Genomic DNA, 25,809 nt, shown 5'->3' on the forward strand with positions numbered 1-25,809 from the left:
GATTAATAGAGAAATTGAGAAATGTAAAAATGAAAATTTAAAAAAGGCAAAAATTGAAAAATTGTAAAACTGAAATATCGAAAAATTAAGTAAACTAAAAATCGAGAAATCAAGAAATCGAAAAATTGAAAAAGTGAACAACTCTAAAAAAAATATAATTATTATTACATATCTAAAATGAAAACTAGAAAACCTGCAAATCAAAAATTGAAGAAACGAAAAATTGAAAAATCCAAAAACTGAAAAATTTCAAATTGAGAAAAAGAAAAAATATAAAAACTCGTTCCTCGCCGGGTGCTATTTACGCCACTGTCCGTACCTGTGTGTCTTCGTTCATCCAGACCGAGGAAGTATGCCAAAGTTTGTGGTTCGATAGCCAATCTTTGGCAGTTGCTGCAGACATATGAATATAATATTTCATCTGGGTAGAAAAGTGCTGAAACTTCAGCTGGTCGATAAATTAACTAACACCAAGAATTTCTATAAATTTATATCGAGTATAAATAAAACCGGCCTACTTCGCTAAGGACAAATGGACGTTTATTTTGCTAAGAATTCTCGGGTGTTTGTTTTCTGAAGAAAGTAGCTCTTGTGTATAACGATTCTAGAATCATATTAGACCGCGTAAACAATCCAAGTTTACACGAACCTCTTTTTTGAGGAAAACGGAGTGAAAGATGAGAGTCTATTTTTGAAGCAACTTGGCGATGCGAAGCAATGCAATAAAACCGCAACTGAAACCTCCAGAGTTCACTGGTCACATTTATATAGGAAACGCTTCCTAATTGCTCACAAATGCACTTATCAACCGTTTCGTTTCCAAGCGTGATACATTTTTTGAGTGACCCTCAAAGATCAATGAATCCGTTCATATTTCGGTCCAGGTGATTCAGAGTGTGCGTAGATCCGAAATTATGCCGTGTCAGCAAGACACTAACTTTATGACGAAGATTTGTCTCGTTTAGGGTTTCGCAAGTCATGCTGAAGACTTTCAGTACACGAAATGCTCTCGAACGCGTAACATATCCGATCCGTACCAATCGCGCCGGTCTGCATTTACTTAAATTACTTTACTAATTGAACTGCGAAAAGTTGGTGCATTTATCCACGATGAGCTACCTCGTCGAAGACAGGTATTGAATTTTCTGACGAAAATGTGTGCTGGGGTGAGTTCGGGTTAACCCGTGTCTGATTTTAGAATTAACTTCAACAACCCCACTGTGGGAAAACCGGCGAATCTGCAAAATTCGGCCGTGTTGAGGATGCTGGAAGAGGAAGAGCAGCGGCAGAGGAGTGGCCAGTCACCAAGTAAGTGGCTGCTTTGTGAGACGGGGTGGTAACGTTTCGATTTCCGACTAATCGTTTCAAAATACAAATAACAAAATTTTGGTAACGTGGGCAAACTTTGCTGGATTACTCGCTGTTGTGGTGAGTGCAAAGTTTGGGTGTCCCGTTTTGAACGCTCGCAAGTGTACTTGATATTTTGATTATTTCGAGTCTGAGTCTTTTTAATACCTTGATAGGGTAAGCGACGTATGTTGATCTAATTACGTAAAGTGTGTGTTTGAAACTGCCACTTTCAACGAAATGTGCTGAAACTGTATATAATAATCTCGTTTGTGGGTTTATTTTGCTTCGTAGTGCAACTAAAAGCAGGTAGCGCATTTGAAAAATTGAGATAAGTTTTCATTTTTAAAATAAAGTTACAAAAACACATATAGTTCTGATTTTTTTCAAAATTTCTGCTACTACGAAAACTTGCTAAGAACCCGCTTCTGCTTAGCTTAATTTAAGCCAATATTTAAGCTTCGCATACTTGTAGCTTCAGAAAACGCAACAAAAATCGTGGAACTAAATATTCTGATGCTCATTAAAGCTATAACCTATAGAACCAAATCGTCTCCTTTTCAGAATCTGAGACGCTTGAACGAATTTGAATGTCCTGAGAAGATTTAGAGTGTTCAAAACACGTTGTTTCATACTTCAACTACAGAAATTTGATTAGAATACTTGATTTTTAGCTTCTTGAATCGTTTGAATGCTGAGGTATCTGAAATTTTAGAAAACATTTTGCCATCGTGAATATGTGTTTTGAATATTTCAGTTTTTAGATTTTGCAATTTCTCGATTTGCAATTTTTCTGTTTTCAATTTTTCGATGTTTCAACTTTTAGATTTTTCGACTTTTCGAATAAAAAAATGGAAAACTGCAAATATTTAAAATTGAAAAATCAAAAATGAAAAAACGAAAGAGTATAAAATAAAAACTTTGAAGACTTTGAAAATTGAAGAAACGAAAAAGTGATTTTTGACTTTTTCGATTCTCCAATATTTAGATTTTCCGACTTTGTAATTTTTCGATGTCTAGATTTTTCAATTTTTCAGTTTTTCAATTTTTCGATTTTTTTGTTTCGATTTCTTGATTTTTCAGTTTTTCGGTTCTTCAATTTCCCAAATTTCAATTTTTCGATGTGTGGATTTATAGAAAATTAGGGTAATTCGATTTCCCTATTTTTCAACTATTCGACTTCTCAACTTTTCAATTTCCCCATATTTCCATGCTTCGATTTCTTGGCGTACCGATTTTTGGACTTTTTGACTTTTCGATTTTCGTTTTTTCAATTTTTCGAATTTTCATATTTCAATTTTTCAATTTTTCGTTCTTCAAAATTTTTCAGTTTCTCAATTTATCGAGATTCCGTTGTTTCATTGTAAAAAAACGAAAAAGTATAAAATTGGAAATCAGGAGCTTGAAAAATTGAAAAATCAAAGGATTAAAAATTGAGAAACTTAAAAATCGGAAAAGTGCAAAATCTAAAAAACGAAATATGTATTGTAAAATCGAAATGTGAAGATTAAAGAAATCGGAAAATCGGTTAATTGGGAAATCCAAAAATTTTCAAAATTGAAAAAATTAAAAATAAATTGGAAAATCACGGGACTGAAAAATCGAAGATTGAAAATTTGAAGAATTGAATCAACGAATTAAAAAAAAGGAAATGAAAACACGAAAAACTGTGAAAATGAAGATTAAAAACTGGCAAAATATGTAAAATTGAAAACTTAAAAATGAAAAAACGAAAGAGTACAAAATAAAACTTTGAAGACTAAAAATTGGAAATCAAAAACTTGCAAAATTGAAGAAACGAAAAATTGATTTTTGACTTTCAACGATTTTCGACATTTTTGATTTTCCAATATTTCGATTTTCCAACTTTTCAATTTTTCGAGTTTCAGATTTTTCAATTTTTCGATTCTTCAATTTCCAGATTTTTCAATTTTTCGCTGTTGGATTTATAAATTTTGGGCTAATTCGAGTTCTCTATTTTTCAAGTTTTCGATTTTCTGATCTTTTCATGTTTCAATTTCTCCATGTTTCCATTTTTTGACTTTTTGGCTTTTCGTTTTTCCAATTTTTCAATATTTGGATTTGCCAATTTTTGACATTTTTGGTATTTTCCAATTTTTCGATTCTTGAATTTTTGGTTTTTCAATTTTTAGATTTTTTGTTGTTTCGATTTTACGATTAAATTTTTTTTTCCAATTTTTCGATTTTCGATGCTCCGATGTTTCTGTTTTTAGATTTTAAATTTTTTTTTCGATTTTTCGATTTCTTGATTTTTTAAGTTTTCGATTTTTCAATGTTTCAACATTTCAATTATTGTGGAAGATTTTCAATTCTTGGTTTTTTAATTTTTCCATTTTTTGTCCATTCTGTTACTCAATCTTTCGATTTGTCGAATTTTCTTATTTCTGGATTTTTTAATTTTTCCATTTTTTGTGGTTTCTATTACTCAATTTTCAATTTGTTGAATTTTCTTATTTCAGTTTTTCAATTTTCCGTTGTTTCAAATTTTTCAGTTTCTCAGTTTATCGAGATTCTGTTGGTTCAATGTTTCTGTTTTTTGATTTTGTAACTTTTCGTGTTAAAAAAAGTGGAAAAGGTACAAAATTGTAAAATGGAAAAGTCATAAATGAGAAAAACGAAAAAGTATGAACTGAAAATTTGAAAAACTTTGAAAAAATCAAAGTATTAATGAAAATGAAGAAACTTTAAAATCGAGAAAAAGTGTAAAATCTGAAAATGAAATATTATAAAATCCAAATATGAAAATTAAAGAAATGGGAAAATCGGATAATTGAAAAATCCAAAAATCGCAAAATTGAAAAATTTAAAAATATGTTGGAAAATCTTGGAATCGAAAAATCGAAGATTGAAAATTTGAAGAATTAAATAAACGAAAATTATAAAATCGAAAGAAAGAAAAGATAAAAAAAAGGATATGATAAAACGAGAAACTGTGAAAATGAAGACTAAAAATTGGAAATCAACAACTTGAAAAATTGGAGAAATGAAAAATTGATATTTGACTTTTTACGATTTTTGATTTTTCTGATTTTGCAATATTTCATATTCCGACTTTTCAATTTTTCGAGTTCTAGATTTTTCAATTTTTTTTATTCTTCAATTTCCAGATTTTTCAATTTTACGATGTTTGGATTTATAGAATTTGGGCTACTTCGATTTTTCAATTTTTCAATTTTTCGATTTTCCAATTTTTTATGTTTCAGTTTCTCCGTTTCAATTTTTTCGATTTATGTTTTTCCAATTTTTCGACATTTTTGGTAATTTCCAATTTTTAGATTTTTGAATTTTTTTTGATTTTTCAATTTTTCGATGTTACAATTTTTTGTTGCTTCGATTTTACAATTTTAAAACTTTTTAATTAAATTTTTCGATTCCCGACATTTGTTTTTTGATTTTGAAAATTTTTCGGCTTTTCAATTTTCCTTTTTCTTGATTTTTTAAGTTTTCGATTTTTCAATTTTGGAAGCTTTTCAATTTCCAGATTTTTTTATTTATTCATTTTTTTTGTTTCTATTACTCAATCTTTCAATTTTTCGAGTTTTCTTTTTTGGTTTTTCAATTTTTGGTTCTTTAATATTTTTCAGTTTCTCAATTTATCGAAATTCCGTTGTTTCAGTTTTTCAGTTTTTTGATTTCTGAATTTATCGTATAAAAAAATGTGCAAAATTTGAACAATTGAATAAACGAAAGATTATTCGAAGTCGAAAGAAACACTGAAAAAAAAATGGAAATGACAAAACGAAAAACTGTGAAAATGAAGATTAAAAAAATGAAAAAACTGCGAACATGTAAAATTGAAAAATCAAAGGATTAAAAATTGAAAAAATACAAAATCTAGCAAACGAAATATTATAGTCGAAATATGAAAATTGGGAAATCCAAAATTGCAACATTGAAAAATAAATTGGAAAAATCGCGAAATTGGAAAATCAAGGATTGAAGAATTTTTTGATTTAAAATTTTTGGGTTTTTTGATTCGATTCGGTTTCGCTTCTTAAAAATTTTTCGATTCATTAATTTTTTCCCAGTTTTAAGTTTCTCAATTTTTAAGTTTTCACTGTTTCGATTTTTCGTTTCTTCAGTTCGTCGACTTTTAATTTTTCGATCTTCCAACTTTTCGAGTCAAAAAAATGGAGAACTACAAACACGTAAAATTGAAAAATCAAAAATGAAAAAACGAAAATATAAAATAAAACTTTGAAGACTCTAAAAATTGGTGAAAAATTAAAGAAAAAAAGGAAAAATTGATTTTTGACGATTTTTGACTTTTTGATTTTTCAATATTTCGATTTTCCGACTTTTCAGTTATTTGAATTCTAGATTTTTCAATATTTCGATTTTCCGACTTTTCAGTTATTTGAATTTTTCAATTTTTCAATGTTTCAGTTTTTCATTTTTTTTGTTTCGATTTTTTGATTTTCCAGTTTTTCGATTCTTCAATTTCCCCATGTTTCAATTTTTCGATATTTCGATTTCTGGGTGTATCGATTTTTCGATTTTTCGGCTTTTCGATTTTCGTTTTTCCAATTTTTCGGTAACTGGATTTCCCAATTTTTCGACATTTTTGATATTTTCCAATTTTTGTATTCTTGAATTTTTTTGCTTTTTCAATTTTAAAATTTTTTAATTCAATTTTTCGAATTTTCAGTTCTCCGACATTTCTGTTTTTAGATTTTTTCTTGATTTTTTAAGTTTTAAATTTTTCAATTTTTTAACATTCCAATTTTGGAAGATCGAGATTCCGTTGTTTAAAATTTTCAGTTTTTTTATTTTTCAACTTTTCCTATGAAAAAAAAATGTAAAACTGAAAAATCAAACATGAAAAACGAAAAAGTATAAAATGAAAACTTGGAAATCAAGAGCTTGAAAGATTGACGGAACGAAAAATTGAAAAATCAAAAAAGTAAAAATCGAAAAAGTACAAAATCTAATAAGCGAAATATTATAAAGTCGAAATAAGAAAATTTGGAAATCCAAAATTGCAGAATTGAAAAATAAATTGGAAAAATCGCGAAATTGGAAAATCAAGGACTGAAAATTTGAAGAATCAAATAAAAAAAATCAGTGTTACAATTTTTCGATTTTACAGTTTTGACAATTCTGTAATTTTTCGCTCTTCCAACTTTGCGAGTCAAAAAAATGGACAACTGCAAACACGTAAAATTGAAAAATCAAAAATGAAAAAACGAAGGAAATTAATTTTTGACTTTTGACGAATTTGGACTTTTTTGATTTTCCAATACTTCGGTTTTCCTACTTTTCAGTTTTTTGTGTTCTAGATCTTTAAATTTTTCAAGTTTTCAGTTGTTCAATGTTTCAATTTTTAATTTTTCGATATTTGGATTTCCCATTTTTTGACATTTTTGGTAGTTTCCAAATTTTGGATTTCCCATTTTTTTGACATTTTTGGTATTTTCCAATTTTTGGAATCTTGAATTTTTTGCTTTTTCAATTTTTCGATTTTACGATTTTTTGATGTTTCCGTTTTACAATTTAAAATTTTTTTAATTCAATTTTTCGATTTTTAAATTTTTCGGCTTTTCGATTTCTTAATTTTTCAAGCTTCCGATTTTTCGATTAATCAACATTTCAATTTTGGAAGGTTTTCACTTCCTGAATTAGTTTTTTAATTTTTTTGTCATTTTCAATTTTTCGAATTTTCTTATTAAGTCTTTCGGTTTTTCAATTTTTCGTTCTTTAAAATTAAAAAATCGGGAAAATAAAAAATCAAAATCGGGATCGTATAATACCTCATTTAAAAAAAAAAAATGAAAAACGGAAAAATGAAAAACTCTGAAAATTATGATATCAAAAAATTGTAAAACAGAAGAAAAAGTAAAAACGAAAAAGTGTGATATTTTAATTTCTCAATTTTTATTTGGAATGTTTCGATTTTTCATTTCTTCACTTCTTTGTTAATTTTTCGATCTTTCAACTTTTCGAATCAAAAAAAATGGAAAAACTGCAAACACGTAAAATTGAAAAATCAAAAACGAAAAAATTAAAGAGTATAAAATAAAAATTTTGAAGACTATAAAAATTGGAAATCAACAACTTGAAAAACTGAAGAAACGGAAAATTGATTTTTGACTTTTGACGATTTTTCAATTTTTCAATTTTTTCGTGTTCCGATTTCTCAACTTTTTTAGTATTTCGATTCTTCAATGTCTTCATGTTTCCATGTTTCGAATTCTGGGTGTATCGATCAATTTATTGAGATTCCGCTGTTTCAATTTTTCCGTTTTTTGATTTTTCAACTTTCGGTATCAAAAAAAAGTGGAAAAATTGCAAAACTGTAGAATTGAAAAATCAAAAATGAAGAAACGAAAAATTAAAAAATCGAAGGATTAAAAATTGAGAAACTTAAAAATCGAAAAAGTGCAAAATATAAATAAAATGAAATGAAAAACGAAAATGAAGTTTAAAAAATCGAGAAAATGAAAAATCAAAATCAAAGTAATGAAAAACTGAAAAATCGAAAAATGAAAATTTTCGGAAAAATGGAGCGAGTCGTTCTTGATTTAACCAATACCATAAACTGCTTCATTCATGATTTTTTTTGAGTCACCCTGTATAACTAATTTTAAAAACATTTTTTAAGAGGGGATAAACGACTAAATTTAGACAAATGATTCACCACGTACGACAATCTTAAAATATTTGCAAGAAATGTTGTCATACAATTTTGATTTTTTTCCAAAAATCTGGATGTCTAGGGTGAAAAAAAAATCCTTTGTGAATTTTGAAAAACTACAAACCGAAGTTATTAGCAGCTAATAAAATACCCCCTTGACACGTCCATCGTTCAAACCATGTGCTTAAAAAATAAATAGAAAAGTTGGCCCGCGCTTAAAAAAATCCGTTAGCACTTGACAAAATATCGCACTTACTATAAAGTTTTTAATGGGCGCTGCGACCGTATTTTTGATTTTATTTGTTCAAGTGACTAACGTCTCCGAAGCCGCTTTTTCACAATTTCAAGGTTAAAAAAGTGCTCAGCTCTATTTTTCGTGCCTGAGTCATCAAACTTTTCCGAATTTTGTTTTTTGTGTTTTTGGTCTTTTCGCCTCGTCCGGAATGAGCAAATCTAGCCTCATTCCGCACGATAATTCGATTTCTATTTCCATCACTCGTTGTCCTCTATCGCTATTATTACTTGCGTATATTTCTTCCGCTGGACGTCTCAGCCAGATGATTAATATCAAGCGCCGATTAGTCAGTGTACGAAAATTCCTCAGGTAACGGCTATAGACCCCTTCGGGACCAAATAAAATGGCCGCCTCCGGATTTCGAACAGAAGAACCACCAAAGATCGTCATTCAAAGACGTCGTTACACCAGGTACCGAGTTTGCGCGTCATCCCCTCCAGAAAAAGGGATGAGCACCTCGTCACTGATTTTTGTGTTTTGTAGTGACTAACGTGACCAAGTGTACTTAAGTCACTTGTAGGTAACGCTGTGTGCTCTCACAAACTGTAACTAAACCCGTAGGTAGGTGGTGTCTTGGTTTTCGACTTTTCGGTTACGCTGTATACGTTTAATATTTACCTGCGAAACCAGGTGACCCGTCCGCCAAAACTACACTTTTAGAAACACCTCTTCGTACATGAGCAAGTAGCTTTAATTAAATTTTGAATTTCGGCCAATGCTAACATAAATATTAAGCAACGTTCATGTGATACCCGACGCGGTTTATAAATATTTTTATTGCCACATTCTGCGAAATTGCAGGTAGCACACCTCCATTTCGGTGTGTTTACATACACGACACGTTACTATTTTTAAAAAAACTAACCCTCTATGTCCAGAAGCCTCACGCCAGCTTCTGTTCAATGTTGTAAACCTTCAAACGTTGATAAATAAAAGTTTTTGTTGCGTTGGCAATTTATTTTAAGCAGCTCGCGGTGCATTTATATACGACTTTCGTATTTTCCAACAGGTCTCAAAAGAGTTGCCTGGCCTCCTCCGAACGAAGGCGAGAACTACGTCGAGCAGCCACCGGCACAAGCACAAGTAAGTACCAACCTAACCACCGTTTTCGCACCCCGTTGGCTCTCTAACTGCTTAAGTCACAATTCTGTCAAAAAAAAAATTTTTGGCTCACCCGTACACTTTATTGACAGCAGGCCAGAGGGTAGCGGGGAAAGCGAAGCTTGCAGTTTCCGCCGGTTTTCCTAGTGGGGGCATTCCAGACAAGATCAACAAACCCAACGCCATTTTAAATTCGTCTATACTAACATTTTTTTTTCTTTGATTCATTTTATAGTATTTGTATGATCGACCCTGAATGCCCCAACTGCTAATTGCACCTTCACCGTTTTGACTCTATCTACAATGAATATTTTTATCATTAGGGTGGGCCCCAGTACTCCTCTCAATCACCCACTTTGCAGAATAATTACACCCCCGCCCCGCAGGTGTCTCAAAGCCACTCCCGCCAGCCCCTCAAACCCCTCGACATTTCTAACGGCCACCCGCAGCCTGCGACTTCCCCCCTAGCGAATCAAAGCCCTTCTGGTTTCCGCCAGGCCCCGCCCGGCAGACCGTGGGCTCCGGTGCACTCCCCTGTGGCCACTCCCTCCCAGCCGCAATACCCATACCAAGCCCCGCCCCAGCAATACCAACCCTTACAACAGTATCAACCTAGTCAACCGCAAACCAAAATTTTTACTCAGCAACCTCCTCAATCGTCTGTTCAGACAGTGGCTGCGACAAACCAGGTATGGCGTATTTTTGAATTTGCGAAGGAATTAAGTGTTTTGTATTTATGCATTTATGCGACAAGAAGTTTTTGGGTTTGGATGGAATGAGGGTTTACCACTTGGCAGCGAGTTATTGCTCGAGGAACGTAAATATTTTGAAAGTGGTGGTAGCCATGATTAATTGTCGGGCTCTTGCCAAAAGTTGTTGCTAATTTTGTTGGAACATTCAAGAACTGCTGTAACGTCTAATGAATGTCCGAATTGTAAAGTTTCAGTACGCGATGCCATTTCCTGAAAATAAACACGGAGTTATTTTGTTTTTCGGAAATTTATTTCGTACTTTGTTGCATACAGTGTGTCCAACTTTGGTGCGAACTACTTTTGAAAGTTCTTTTTACTGGCAACTACAATTTTACCAAACTTGTGTGGTTTTTATCTTCATTTACAACATATTCTCAAAAATACGACGAGTGTTTAAAATATGTCACATATATAGGGTGTTTCATTTAAGTTCTTTGATAATTGTACAGTGTGTCTTTGAAGAACAACATACGACTTATTTTTTTCTTAACTCTAACTCCCTACACATTTTTAGATGTAATGATTGACGTTTTCCACACTTTACAAATACATACACTATATTTTTGAAATTCCATTATGCTTTAACTGGAACTGAAAAATCGACTTTATGCACAAAAAACCTAAAAAAGAGAGAGAAAGAAAATAATAGCAAAAAAATCTGGAATACCCATACGATTTCAAATTCAAATTTTTAAAAAATTCTAAAGATTGTCACATTTTCTTTTGACGATTTTGAAGAAACGGTAGAAATTTTCCAAGAAATTAAGCAAGTGGTTCCGGATTTGACGATTCTGGAAAATCATAAAAATTTTAGATGAAATGAAGCCGAAATATAACTCCGAAGTTTGAAATCACCCCAAGAAATTATATACGTGTATTCCTGTTTAATTTTCAAAGGTTGTCGAGAAAACAGTCAAAAATTTTAAACTGAAAAATTGGGCGTTTTTCAAAATTGCCTAAAAATCTATATCAAAATTCTGGGATACAAATCTCGATGCGATGGGCTGAATCGAAAAACATAGCGTGTTGACTGTTCCCGAGTAAAATTTTCGAAATATTCGGTTTTAAAAAGTAATATTCCAGTAACTGCCATATTTCAATTTGGCGCTTCTGGAAAAACCATAAGAATTTTTGAAGAAATGAAAACGAAAAACACTTTCGAAGGTTGAAATCAACCGAAGAAATTATTCGTTGACTCTCAATTTTTAAGGTGTTCCAAAAAAGTCAAAAATGTGTATCGAAAAATTGAGCTTTCGAGAAAATTGCCAAAGAATGTATAGAAAATTCTGGGATATACATCCCGGAAAACATAGTGAGATTTTCCAAATATTCGGTTTTAGACTCCCATTTTTAAAATATTCCAAAAGTGCCATATTTCAATTTGGCGATTTTGGGCAAACAATAAAAATTTTCGAAAAAATGGAGCCGAAATTGAAATTATTTACTTGATTTTCAAATATGTTCGAGAAAAAATCGAAAATATAATGAAAAAATGAGCTTTTGACGAAATTGCCCAAAAATTCATAAACAATTCCGGGATCTACATCGGTATGAACTGAATCGAAAATATATATAAATTTTCCGTTTTGAAAAAAAAAGTTATAAGACTTTTTGAAGAAATGAAGACGAAAAAGTTTCAAAGCTGTTTTAGAAAAGTTACAAGATTTAATACTGAAAAAATGAAATTTTGACAAAATTATCTAAGAATCATCTAAAAATATATCGTGTTGATAATTACCGAGCAAAATGTTCAAAATATTCGGTTTTAAAAACTGATTTTTGAAATAATCCAATAATTGCCAAATTTCAATTTGGCGATTCTGGAAAAACGATAAGAATTTTCAAAGAAACGAAACTGAAAAAAATTTTCAAAAGTGTTCTAAAGAAAGTCAAAAATTTCATATTGCAAAAATTGAATTTTGGACAAAATTGCCTAAAAATCCATTAACAATACTGGGATATAGATCTTGAAGGGTTTAATCCTTAAACATTGTGTGTTGATGGTCTTGCAGATTTTTGGAAAATTCAATTTCAAAGTCAGATTTTTAAAAAATCAAAAAATTGTCATATATTCTCTTTACGATTTTGAAGAAACGGTAGGAATTTTCGAAGAAATTAAGCGGAAAAACACTCCTGGAGACCAGAATGAACAAAGGAAACGCATTCGGAAAATGGTTTTTTTTTTTTTAATTTGAAAAACTGAGCTTTTTACAAAATTGCCGAAGAATTCATAAAAAATTCTGGGATGTAGATCTTGATGGGCTTAACGGAAAAACATAGCGTGTTGATGGTTCCGGACCAAGATTTTCGAAATATTCGATTTTGAAATTTGAATTTTAAAATATCCTAAAAGTGCCTATTTTACTTGACAGTTCTGAAAAAATTGTACAGATTTTCAAGGAAATCAAGACGAAAAACACTTTGTGAGGTTGAAATCAAAATCAAAAATTGAGCTTTCGACAAAATTGACTAAAAATCTATAAAAAATGCTGGGATAGAAATCTCGAAGGGTTTAATCCAAAAACACTGTGTGTTGATGGTCTTGGATAAAGATTTTTGGAAAATTCGGTTTCAAAATCACATTTTTAAATAAATTCAAAAATTGTTATAGATTCTCTTTACGATTTTTTTTTTCGAAGAAACTTAGCGCAAAAATGATTTCGAACATCTGAATGAACAAAGAAAACTCTCTAGGGGATTTTCTGTTCGGAAAATGACGATTTTTTTAATTTGAAAAATTGAGCTTTTTACAAAGTCGCCGAAAAGTCCACAACAAATTCAAGCACACAGATCTTGATTAGCTGAATCGAAGAATAGCGTGTTGATGGTTCCGGAGAAAAATGTTCGAAATAGTCGGACTGATTTTTAAAATTTTCCAATAATTGCCATATTTCAATTTGGCGATTCTGGGAAAACCATAATAATTTTCTAAGAAAGGAAACCGAAAAACACTTTCAAAGGTTGAAATCAACCCAAGAAATGATTACTAAATTTTCGAGTGTGTTCGAGAAAAAGTAAAAAAATGTATGTTGAAAATTGAGCTACCGATAAAATTGTCTAAAAAACAATAAAAAAAAAAAGTTCGAAAAATGCCATCTTTCAATTTGGCGATTTTGGACAAATAATAAAAATTTTCAAGGAAAGGAATCCGAAAAACACCTTGGAGTTTGAAAGCAGCCCACGAAATTATTTACATAATTTTCAAAAATATTCGAAAAAAAGTCAAAAATATGTACATTGAAAAATTGAGCTTTTGACAAAATTGACTAAAAATTCATAAAAAATTCTGGGATGTAGGTCTCGATGAGCTGATCGGAAAACACAGCGTTTTGATGGCGCCGGACCAAGATTTTCGAAATATACGGTTCTAATCGAATTTTTAAAATATTCCAAAAATGCTTATTTCAATTGTACGATTCTGGGGAAAATAATGCGAATTTTCGAAGAAATTAAGTCGAATAACACTTCCGGAGGTTGAAATCAATCCAAGAAATTATTTACTTAATTTTCAAAAGTGTTCTAGAAAAAATCAAAAATTTGATGTGGCAAAAATTGAGCTTTTGACAAAATTGCCTAAAAATCCATAAAAATAGTGGGATATAGATGTTGATGGGTTTAATTAAAAAACATAATAGTGTGTTGATGGTCTTGAACGAAGATTTTCGAATATTCGGTTTCAAAGTTAGATTAAAAAAAAAAAAAACAAATTGTCTTTTTTTTATGCGATTTTGAAGAAACGGTAAAAATTTTCGAAGAAATTAGGCGGAAAAACAAGACGTCAAAATGAACTTTTTTAGAAAAATACCAATTTTTTTTTAATTTGAAAAATTGAGCTGAAACGAAAAACAACGTGTTGATGGTTCTGGGGCCAGATTTTCGAAATATTTGGTTTTTAAAACTGATTTTCAAAATATTCCAAAAGTGCCTTATTTTAGTTCGGTGATTCTGGAAAAATTATAAGAATTTTTGAAATAATGAAGCCGAAAAAACTTCCAGAGATAGTAAGCAACCCAAGAAATTGTTTACTTAATTTCCAAAGGTGCTTAGGAAAAGTCAAAAATTTGATATTGAAAAATTGAACTTTTGACAAACTTGCCTAAAAATCCTTTAAAAAAAATCCGGGTTATAGATCTCGATGGATTGAATCGAAAAATGTAGTGTGTTTGATTGTCGCAGACCAAGATTTTCGAAATATTCGGTTTTAAAATCTTAGTTTTGAAATATTCCACGAGGTGCCAGTTTCAATTCTGGAAAAATAATACGAATTTTCGAAGAAAAGAAATCTAAAAACATTTCCAGAGGTTGAAACCAGCCCAATAAATTATTGAACTAATTTTCAAAAGTATTCGAAAAAAAGTAAAAAAATTCATCCTGATAAATTGAGCTTCTGGTGAAATTCACTAAAAATCTATAGAAAAAAAAAAATTGGGGTGTAGATTTCGATGGACTGCATCAAGATTTTCAAAATATTCAGTTTTAAAATCTTCTAAAAGTACCATATTTCTGTCAACGATTCTGAAAGAATTATAAGAATTTTCGAAAAAATGAAGCCGAAAAACACTTGCGGAGGTTGAAAACAACGCAAGAAATGATTTACGTAATTTTGAAAGCTGTTTTTAAAAAATAAAAAAACCGATACTGAAAAAATGAGCTTTTGTTAAAATGATCTCTCCATCTATAGAAAAGTTTTATACAGATCTAGGATTTTCGAAATATTCGGTTTAAAAGTCAAATTAAAAAAAAAAAAATCAAAAATCGTCATTTTCTTTTTACGATTTTGAAGAAACGGTAGGAATTTTCCAAGAAAATGAACGGAAAAACACTTTCGCACGTCAGAATGAACAAAGAAAACCCTTTAGGCGATTTTCAGGTGTTTGGAAAATTCCCATTTTTTTTTTAATTTGAAAAATTGAGCTTTTTACAGAACTATTGAAAAGTCCATAAAAAATTTAAGCGTACAGATCTGGACTAGTTATTCGGTTTCAAAAACTGATAAGAATTTAAAAAAAAAAACGAAACCGAAAAACATTTTCGAAGTTTGAAATCAACCTAAGAAAAGTCAAAAAATGTTATGTTGAAAAATTGAGCTCTCGGTAAAATTGTCTAAAAATCCAAAAAAAATTCTGGGATATTCATCCCGATGGGCTAAATCGAAAAACATAGTATGTTGATGGTTCCGAACTGAGATTTTCCAAATATTCGATTTTAGAATTTAATTTTTAAAATATTCCAAAAGGGCCATATTATTTCAATTTGTCGATTTTGGACAAATAATAAGAATTTTCGAAGAAATGAAGCCCAAAAATACTTCCGGACGTTGAAATCAACCCAAGAACTAATTATTTAATTTTCAAAGGTGTTTGAGAAGACGTCAAAAATTTCATCTTGAAAAACTAACCTTTTGGCAAAATTGTCTAAAAATCAAGAAAAAATCTGGGATATACGTAGATCTCGACAGGATGAATCTAAAAATATAGCGTGTTGGTGGTTTCAGATCAAGATTGTCGAAATATTCGGTCTAAACATATGCTTTTTAAATTACTCAAAAAGTGCAATATTTCAATTTGGAGATTTCGGAAAAATGATAAGAATTTTCACAAAAATGAACTTGAAAAACACTTCCAGAGTTGGAAATCAACCCAAGAATTCATTTGTGTACTTAATTTTAATTCGAGAAAAAGTCAAAAATTTTTATTAAAAAATTGAGCTCTTGGCAAAATCGTCCAAAAATCCAAAAAAAATCTGGAATGTAAATCTCGATGGGCTGAATCGAAAAACATAGCGTGTTGGTGTTTCGAACCAAGATTGTCGAAATATTCGGTTTAAAAATATGATTTTCAAAAAAAAATCCATAAATACCGACTTCAATTTGGCGATTTTGAAAAATGATAAAATTTTCGAAGAAACGAAACCGAAAAACACTTCCAGAGATTGAAATCAATCCAACAACTAATTTATTTAATTTTCAAAGGTGCTGGAGAGAAAGTCAATAAGCTCATATTGACAAATTGAGCTTTCCACAAAATTGTCTAAAAAATCCAGAAAAAAAATCTGTGATATAGATTGTTTTTTTTTTTACTTAATACATATAGTTTTTTTTGAGCAACACCATCACTGAAGAACATGTTTCACATAGTAATTTCTCGTGGAAAAATACGGATTTTGCAATTAAGCTCCGCCCCCCTTGACTAACGACGAACAAGGAAAAAGCGTCACAATTGAGATTGGGTGGGTGGGTAGGGCTTATGTTTTTCTTTTTTTTTTTTCTTCTTAATAGGTATATATTATGTTTTCTACATAACAAGAAACTGAAAACATGTTTAAAATGGTAAATTTTATCCCATACACTTCTCTACAAATTTCCGCTTTTAAATATGTTTTCAGCTTCTTGTTGTGAAAAGAAAAGTACGTATACATTAAGAAAAAAAGAGTAAAATATAAGCCCCGCCCACCCGCCCTATCTCAATTGTGATGATTTTTTTATTCGTTGTCAGAACGAGGGGCGGAGCCTAACCGCAAAATCCAATTTCCTTACAAAAATTTAGCATTTTAAACGTGTTTCAAGTTTCTTATAGTTTGTTTTTTTTCTTAATACACTTAGTATTTGTTGAACAACACGATACTCAAACACATGTTTTTAATTCCTTGTAAAGAAATAAGTATTTTGCAGTTGAGCTCGCCCCCTTGGTTCACGACGAATAAAAAAATCATCACAATTGAAATAGGGCGGGTGGGCGGGCTTACATTTTGTCTTTTTAATTTAATGTGTGTAGACTTCTTTTCACAACATGAAACTTAAAACATGTTTAAAATGGAAAATTTGTATAAGGAAATTAGACTCCGGCCCACAATTGCAAGATCCATATTTCCTTGCAAAAAATGTACCATTTTACCCATGTTCTAAGTTTCTTGTTATGAAAAGATGGCTACGTATATTAAGGAAAATAAAAAGGCAAAATATAAACCCCGCCCACCCGCCCTCAGCTCAATTGTGATAATGTTGATTATTTCTCTACAAGAAATTACTATGTATTTAAGTAACATGTAATTGAACGGAAACTATATATGTTAAGGAAAAAAATCCAAAAAATAAACCCCACCCACCCGCCCCAATCTCAATTGTGAGGAATTTTTCATTGGTTGTCAGACCGAGGGGCGGAACTTAATTGTAAAATCCATGTTTCCGGATCAAGATTTTCCAAATTTTGAGTTTTGAAGTCCGATTTTTAAATATCCTGAAAGTGCAATATTTCAATTTGAAGATCTTGGAAAAATGATAATAATTTTCGGAAAAATGAAGTGGGAAAACACTCCCAGAGTTGGAAATCGACCGAAGAATTTATTTATTTAATTTTCAAAGGTGTTCTTGAAAAGGTCGAAAATTTTATGCTGATAAATTGAGCTTTTAACAAAATTGCTTAAAAATCATTAAAAAATTCTGGGATATAAAATTTTTGCTGGCAGGTGTACATACAAACTTTACAATTGTTCAATTAATTTGCCAACATAGTTGAATCGATACGTATTAAATTAAAACCAGTGGATTACTCTTCATTTCCACGACCCGAGGACCACTATGCATAAATAGATAAACATGTTTTTTAAAATCAGTGCAAACTGAGTGTTTTTTCCATTTTTGTCGCAATAGTTTAGATTTTTGTCTTCTACTAAAACCCAGCAGTCGCATTCTCATTTCCAAATTTTCTCTGTGCAGGCAGCTCCGTACTCAGCGGCTAGACCCGTCGAACCCCCTCCAGCCACAATCACTCTTCGTGCGCAGGCTCCAGTGAGCCAGGCTCCTCCCCCAGTAGTGACATCACAACCAGCCACGGCGACCCTAAAAGGTATTAAGCAAATTTTGTGCCCAAAAGACATATAACTGTCCGAAAATTGTTTCAGGCGGCAAGAACCTCCGCGGGGACTTGAAATGGCCCCCCGAGAACGTCAAGAGCCAAATCGAGGAAGAAAATAAGCAGCGCGTCGAGCTGGCCCGAGGCCCCGCCTTCAGGCCACGCCTCGTGCGCAAAGATTACGGCCCTTTCTTCGCCCAGCACGCCCTTAATAGCTCGTACCCCGGCTACAAAGCGCCCCCGGGTACCCAGTTCTACGACCACAGAGCCGTATATTAAGCCCTTTGTGTATGCAACATCAATTTGAATTGGTAGTTTATAGTTAACGACGCTACGTTTGTGATAATGCTGAACTGATTAGCTAAATTACTAACACGAATTAGAGCAGGAAAGATGTATAAATTTTTATTAAAAATGTGTAATCCCATAAAAATGAACGAGTTTCAGCCGCTTGCCGAACCATAGCGATTTTTCAGATCGAATTCGATTCGAGCTTTGCTATTGTTGCAAATTATTTTTAATGTAAGGTTAAATGATTTATATTTGTACCATGTACGCCCTTTAAATATTAAATAAATTATATCGTAAAAATAAATCGATTTATTCATACAAAATATATACAAGCTGACACTTTAAGGTATAACAAATCAACAAAGGACAAGCAACATGGTTCGATTGCGTCAGTTTGTTCTTTCGATTACACTCCATACCTCACCGGCTTCGAATCCCGAGATCACTTACACCTATTGACCACAAATTAAATTTTGAGTTTTGCAGTACGGTGTATAAATGCGAAAATTTAAAAAGCACGTTTGAAACGTACCTAATATACATACTCTAACACAAAAATGGAATCAGTATAAAGTATAAAACTTTTATGAAATAATAAGTAACATAATTTAACAATGCATCACACTAGCGAAAATCCCTGCGTCTGTTGAATCGCTTGCGTTAACTTATACTTGAGTTTCTCTTTCGTTTTGTACCTGGGCAGATCCAACAGATTGAAACAAGTATGAGCAACCGGCAAGAATTTGTCATCGTTTGTTGGCTGTATAATAATCTGCAAAAGTGTTATTTAAGAGAAGTTTACCGGAAACGTCCACTTACTTTAATGGCTTTCATCCCCTGAATCGGAATTCTATCACTTCCAGTCAAAAACAATAAAAATTTCTTTTTGTCGGGTAAAGGCAACTCGTGTATCACTTCCCAAAACCACCGAATCGTTTTGTCCGAGGAGGTGTAGCCGTTTTTGTATTCGGCTACTTCTTCCAGAGCGTGCCAGTCGTAGTTTTCGTTACCGACCACCACCGCCATTAATTCGTGGGAGTGGAATAATTGCAGCACTCTACCACCGCACACCTTCATGAAACCCTCGTGGTAAGCGGTATATTGCTTGTGTATAGACGTATTAAAAATATAATCTATGTACAGATTTACGTATTCTTCTCTGAAAAAAATAGAGTACTTCTTACATGTATTCAAAAAAGCTGTCTTATAGAAGCGATTGCACAAGACAGTTTTCGAGAGACCGCTTAACTATGACCAATGGTATGATTTAATTTCCGCAGTGGTGACCAATCACAACAAAGCACATGGCGCCAAATTTAAACTGGCGCAAATTCAATATTCGTATTTTTTTGTATTGTCTCAATTTTAGATTTTTATTTCAGTTTTTCACATTTGAATTTTTTGAATATTAATTTTTCGATTTCTGAGTTTTTTGTCTTAATTTTTAGAGTTTTTAATTTATAATGTTTTGATTTTACAACTTCTGAATGTTTAATTTTTTCAATTTTTCCAATTTTTTTTGATACATTCCATTTTTCGATTTTTTAGTGTTTCAATTTTTATTTTGCAACTTTTCGGTTTTTCAGTTTCTCATAATTTCAATTTTTCGCTTTCTGTATTTTCGATTTTTCCATTTTATAACTAGATTTCACAATTTTTTTCTTCGATTTTTTGTTTTTAGATTTTCCGTTTTTTTCAATTTTTCTAGTTCCTAATTTATAACTTTTGCAGATTGTTCAACTACCAGATATTTTATTTTTGTTTTTTCAACTATTGGAGTTATAAATTTTTAATTTTTCGACTTTTCAACGTGTAGATATTTTCATTTTTTGTTTGTCATTTTTCGAGCTTCCGATTCAAAATTTTTCGATTTTTAGTTACTATACTTTTATTTTCTCAGATCTTGATTTTCCGATTTTTTCGCTTCTGAATTCTTCGTTTCTTCAATTTTCCGTTTTTCAACTCTGAAAGTCTTCACTTTCTCGATTTTTTATTTTTTTCGATTTTAAAATTTTTCATTTTTTTCAATTGAATTTTTTAATTTTTCGATTTTCAGTCATTTGTTACCTCAATTTTCTGGGTTTTCAATTTATAATTTTTTGATTTTTCACCTTTTGAATTTTTTATTTCATTTTTAAATTGTTCATTTCTTCAGTTCGATAAGTTGTTGACTTTTCAATCATTGGATTTTTTCTTCAGTTCGATAATTTGTTGACTTTTCAATCATTGGATTTTTTTGAATTTTTAATTTTGCCATTTTCAATAGGATTTTTAATTTTTCATTTTTGAATTAATTTTTTTGATTTTTAAATGTTTCGTTTCTTCGGTTCGATTATTTTTTGATTTTTCAATCATTGGATTTTAAAAATTTTTGATTTTTAATTTTGCCATTTTTCAGTTTGTTTTATCAATTTTTCAGTTGTACCGATTTTTCTATTTTCGTTTCAATTTTTCGGTGTTTCAACTTCTAAGTTTTTAAGTTTCTTGATTTTTATTTTTTGATATCCAATTTTTTGGTTTGCAATATTAAATTTTTTAAATTTTAAAAAGTTTTCGTTTTTTCGATTCTATGATTATTTTTCGAAATTATGAGATTTTTTAATTTTTCAATTGGATTTTTTTCATTTTTCAATTTAAGTCTTTCAATATTTCCATTTTTTGTTTGATCAATTTTTCAACTTTTCATTTCTCCAATTCGATTATTTTTTTTTATTTTCAAATTTTTGGTTTCTTCAGTTCGATTATTTTTTCATTTTTCAATCATTGGATTTTTATTTTGCCATTTTTCAATTAGATTTTTTAATTTTTCAATTTTTTGATTTTATATAATCTGAGTTTTTGATTTTTCAAGTTTTAGATAAAAACCCTTTTTTTCTTCAATTTTTCAGTTTTATAGGTTTTTCGATTTTTGAATTCTTCGTTTTTTCAGTTTTTCGAATTTTATTTCTGCAAATTTTCAGTTAGAATTCGTTTTCAATTTTTCGATTTTTAACTTTTCAATTTTCAGTTTCTCGATTTTTATTTTTCGATTTGCAATTTTTCTAGTTTTCAATATTAAATTTTTCAATTTTTAAATTTTTCGTTTTTTCAATTTTACGATTATTTTTCGATTTTTTTTATTAATTTTTTAATTGAATTTTTTCATATTTCGATTTGCTTTCAATGTTTCGATTTTTTTTGACTTTTTTATCACGGAATTCTTAAAATTTTCGATTTTTAATTTTTCAATTTTCGATTTGAGCTTTTCGTTTTTTCAGTTTTTCATTTGTTCAATTTTCCGAATTTTTAATTTATAATTTGTCGAGTTTTCATGTTTTGAATTTTTTATTCTTAAATTTTTCATTTTTTTTAGATCGATTATTTTTTGATTTCTCAATCATTGGATTTAAAAATTTTTTGATTTTACGATTTTTTTTTTATAGATTTTGGACTTTTCAATTCTTTGTTTTTTCAATTTTTCGATTTTTAATTTTACAATTTTTCAATCAGAATTTATTTTCAATTTTCCGATCGTTTAACTTTTGAATTTTCAGTTTCTCGATTTTTATTTTTTGCTTTGCAATTTTTCTAGTTTTCAACATTAAATTTTTCGATTTGAGTCTTTCAATGTTTCAATTTTTTAATTTTTCAATTTTTTTAATTTTTCAATTTTTCACTTCTTCAATTCGATAATTTTTTTATTTTTCCATCATTGGATTTTATAAATTTTTGGCTGTTAATTTTTCCATTTTTCGATTTGAGTTTTCGAATTTTTCAAATATTATTTTTTTGTATTTTTCAACTTTTAGATGTTTTATTTGTTTTTTCAATTTTTCATTTTTTATAGATATTTCGATTGTTCAATTCTTCGTTTCTCAGTTTTCGGACTTTTAATTTTGCAATTTTTCAATCATGAGGTTTCTTAATTTTTCAATTGGATTTTTTTCATTTTAAGTCTTTCAATATTTCCATTTTTTGTTAGTTCAATTTTTCAACTTTTCGTTTCTTCAATTCGATTATTTTTTTTTTATTTTGTAATTTTTCAATCTTTCGATTTGACCTTTTGATCTGATTTTTTTGATTTTTCAATCATTGGATTTTTATTTTGCCATTTTTCAATTAGATTTTTTAATTTCTCAAGTTTTAGATTTTACTTTTTTCTTCAATTTTTCAGTTTTATAGATTTTTCGATTTTTGAATTCTTCGTTTTTTCAGTTTTTCGATTTTTTAACTTTTCAATTTTCAGCTTCTCGATTTTTATTTTTCGATTTGCAATTTTTCTAGATTTCAATATTAAATTTTTCAATTTTGAAATTTTTCGTTATTTTAATTTCACGATTATTTTTCGATTTTTTTAATTAATTTTTCAATTGAATTTTTTCATATTTCGAATTGAATCTTTCAATGTTTCAATTTTTTTTTGTTCAATTTTTCGTTTCTTCGATTCGATTTTTTTTTTTTGATTTTTTGATCACCGAATTCTTCGTTGTTTCAGTTTTTCGAATTTTTGACTTTTTATTTTTCAGTTTCTCGATTTTTATTTTTCGATTTGCAATTTTTCTAGTTTTCAATATTAAATTTTCCGATTTTTAAATTTTTCGTTTTTTCAATTTTACGATTATTTTTCGATTTTTTTTTAATTAATTTTTCAATTGGATTTTTTCATTTTTCGATTTGAATCTTTCAATGTTTCAATTTTTTATTTTTCCATTTTTCGATTTGAGCTTTTGGTTTTTTCAGTTTTTCGTTTTTCGTTTGTTCAATTTTCCGAATTTTTAATTTATAATCTTTCGAGTTTTCATTTTTTGAATTTTTGATAAGATAATTTTTTATTCTTAAATTTTTCATTTCTTTAGATCGATTATTTTTTCATTTCTCAATCGTTGAATTTTAAAAATGTTTGATTTTACGATTTTTTTATAGATTTTGGACTATTGAATTCTTTGTTTTTTCAATTTTTCGATCGTTTAACTTTTCAATTTTCAGTTTCTCGATTTTTATTTTTTTATTTGCAATTTTTCGAGTTTTCAACATTAAATTTTTAAATTTTTCGATTTGAGTCTTTCAATGTTTCAATTTTTTAATTTTTCAATTTTTTTAATTTTTCAATTTTTCGTTTCTTCAATTCGATTATTTTTTATTTTTCAATCATTGGATTTTATAAATTTTTGGCTGTTAATTTTTCCATTTTTCGGTTAGATTTTTTAAATTTTCTATTTTTTGATTTTACGATTTGAGTTTCCGAATTTTTCAAATATTATTTTTTTGTATTTTACAACTTTTAGATATTTCATTGCTTTTTCAATTTTTCATTTTTATAGATATTTCGATTGTTCAATGCTTCGTTTCTCAGTTTTCGGATTTTTAATTTGGCAATTTTTCAATTTTTGGTTTCTTTAATTTTACGATTATTTTTCGATTTTCAATCATGAGATTTCAATATTTCCATTTTTTGTTTGTTCAATTATCTGTTTCTCGATTTTTATTTTTTGATTTGCAATTTTTCTAGTTTTCAATATTAAATTTTTCGTTTTTTCAATTTTACGATTATTTTTCGATTTTTTTTTTATTAATTTTTCAATTGAATTTTTTCATATTTCGATTTGAATCTTCCAATGTTTCAATTTTTTGTTGTTCAATTTTTCGATTCTTCGATTCGATTTTTTTTTGATTTTTTGATCACCGAATTCTTAAAATTTTCGATTTTTTCTTTTTCCATTTTTCGATTTGAGCTTTTCGTTTTTTCTGTTTTTCATTTCTCCAATTTTTCGAATTTTGAATTTATAATTTGTCGAGTTTTCATCTTTTGAATTTTTTATTCTTAAATTTTTTTAGATCGATTATTTTTTGATTTCTCAATCATTGGATCCGAATTCTTAAAATTTTCGATTTTTTCTTTTTCGATTTTTCGATTTGAGCTTTTCGTTTTTTCTGTTTTTCATTTCTCCAATTTTCCGAATTTTGAATATATAATTTGTCGAGTTTTCACCTTTTGAATTTTTTATTCTTAAATTTTTCATTTTTTTAGATCGATTATTTTTTGGTTTCTCAATCATTGGATTTAAAAATTTTTTGATTTTACGATTTTTTTTTTAGATTTTGGACTATTGAATTCTTTGTTTTTTCAATTTTTCGAATTTTAATTTTACCATTTTTCAATCAGAATTTGTTTTTTTCTAGTTTTCAACATTACATTTTTCAATTTTTAAATTTTTCGATTTGAGTCTTTCAATGTTTCAATTTCTTAATTTTTCAATTTTTTTAATTTTTCAATTTTTCGTTTCTTTAATTCGATAATTTTTTTATTTTTCAATCATTAGATTTTATAAATTTGTGACTGTTAATTTTTCCATTTTTCGATTAGATTTTTTAAATTTTCTATTTTTTGATTTTACGATTTGAGTTTTCGAATTTTTCAAACATTATTTTTCTGTATTTTTCAACTTCTGTATTTTTCAACTTTTAGATGTTCTATTTGTTTTTTCAATTTTTCATTTTTATAGATATTTCGATTGTTCAATTCTTCGTTTCTCAGTTTTCGGATTTTTAATTTTGAAATTTTTCAATTTTTGGTTTGTTTAATTTTACGATTATTTTTCGATTTTCAATCATGAGATTTCAATATTTCCATTTTTTGTTTGTTCAATTTTCCAACTTTTCGTTTCTTCAATTCGACAATTTTTCTATTTTTTTAACATCGAATTTTTAAAATTTTCGATTTTTAATTTTTTAATTTTTCAATCTTTCGATTTGACCTTTTATTTGATTTTTTGATTTTTACATTTTTGGTTTCTTCAGTTTGATTATTTTTTGATTTTTCAATTTTTTGATTTTATGATCTGAGTTTTTGATTTTTCAAGTTTTAGGTTTTACGTTTTTCTACAATGTTTCAGTTTTATAGATTTTTCGATTTTTGAATTCTTCGTTGTTTCAGTTTTTCGAATTTTAATTCTGCAAATTTTCAATTTCAATTGGTTTTCAATTTTTCGATTTTTAACTTTTCAATTTTCAGTTTCTCGATTTATATTTTTCGATTTGCAATTGTTCTTGTTTTCAATATTAAATTTTTCATTTTTCAATTTTACGATTACTTTTCGATTTTTTTTTAAATTAATTTTTCAATTGGATTTTTTCATTTTTGGATTTGAGTCTTTCAATGTGTGAATTTTTTGTTGTTCAATTTTTCAATTTTTCGTTTCCTCGATTCGATTTTTTTTTTATTTTTCGATCAACGAATTCTTAAAATTTTCAATTTTTCGATTTTTCAACTTTAAAATTTTTCAGTTTTCTGATTTTTATTTTTCGATTTGCAATTTTTCTAGTTTTCAATATTAAAGTTATCGTTTCTTCAATTGTTACGATTATTATTTTTCGATTTTTCAACTATGAGCTTTTTTATTAATTTTTCAATTGGATTTTATTATTTTTTCGATTTGAGTCTCTGTGTTTCAATTTTTTATTTGTTCAATTTTTCAACTTTTCGTTTCTTCAATTCGATAACTTTTTTGATTTTTCAATTATCGAATTTTTAAAATTTTC

General features: G+C 28.9%; 2 protein-coding genes across 9 annotated transcripts in view; one reads left to right on the forward strand and one right to left on the reverse strand.

Annotated features, from left to right (window-relative positions):
- The window catches only part of LOC135143734 (uncharacterized), a 32,150-nt gene extending 13,555 nt beyond the window's left edge, over positions 1-18,595 (forward strand). Inside the window, exons 1-7 of one of the 4 annotated variants that reach the window (XM_064075655.1) lie at positions 946-1,133; positions 1,199-1,308; positions 8,607-8,708; positions 9,307-9,380; positions 9,722-10,087; positions 17,865-17,994; positions 18,050-18,595. In XM_064075655.1, coding sequence (XP_063931725.1) covers positions 1,111-1,133; positions 1,199-1,308; positions 8,607-8,708; positions 9,307-9,380; positions 9,722-10,087; positions 17,865-17,994; positions 18,050-18,279 — 1,035 coding nt within the window. In that variant the 5' untranslated portion in view covers positions 946-1,110 and the 3' untranslated portion in view covers positions 18,280-18,595. Of the gene's footprint in view, positions 1-945; positions 1,134-1,198; positions 1,309-8,606; positions 8,709-9,306; positions 9,381-9,721; positions 10,088-17,864; positions 17,995-18,049 lie in introns of those variants that run through there. The other 3 variants (XM_064075654.1, XM_064075657.1, XM_064075656.1) reach the window with 3 other exon arrangements.
- The window catches only part of LOC135143733 (probable E3 ubiquitin-protein ligase HERC4), a 37,409-nt gene continuing 30,185 nt past the window's right edge, over positions 18,586-25,809 (reverse strand). For all 5 annotated transcript variants that reach the window (XM_064075650.1, XM_064075649.1, XM_064075653.1 and 2 more), the window contains 2 exons: positions 19,111-19,450; positions 18,586-19,063 (listed from right to left, as the gene is read on the reverse strand). In XM_064075650.1, the coding sequence (XP_063931720.1) occupies positions 18,911-19,063; positions 19,111-19,450 (493 nt within the window). In that variant the 3' untranslated portion in view covers positions 18,586-18,910. The remainder of the gene's footprint in view (positions 19,064-19,110; positions 19,451-25,809) is intronic.

The sequence above is a fragment of the Zophobas morio genome, unplaced genomic scaffold (genome assembly GCF_036711695.1).
Source record: "Zophobas morio isolate AGI-343-1 ecotype UQ-CSIRO unplaced genomic scaffold, CSIRO_AGI_Zmor_V1 ptg000074l, whole genome shotgun sequence".
In the NCBI taxonomy this organism is placed as follows: domain Eukaryota; kingdom Metazoa; phylum Arthropoda; class Insecta; order Coleoptera; family Tenebrionidae; genus Zophobas; species Zophobas morio.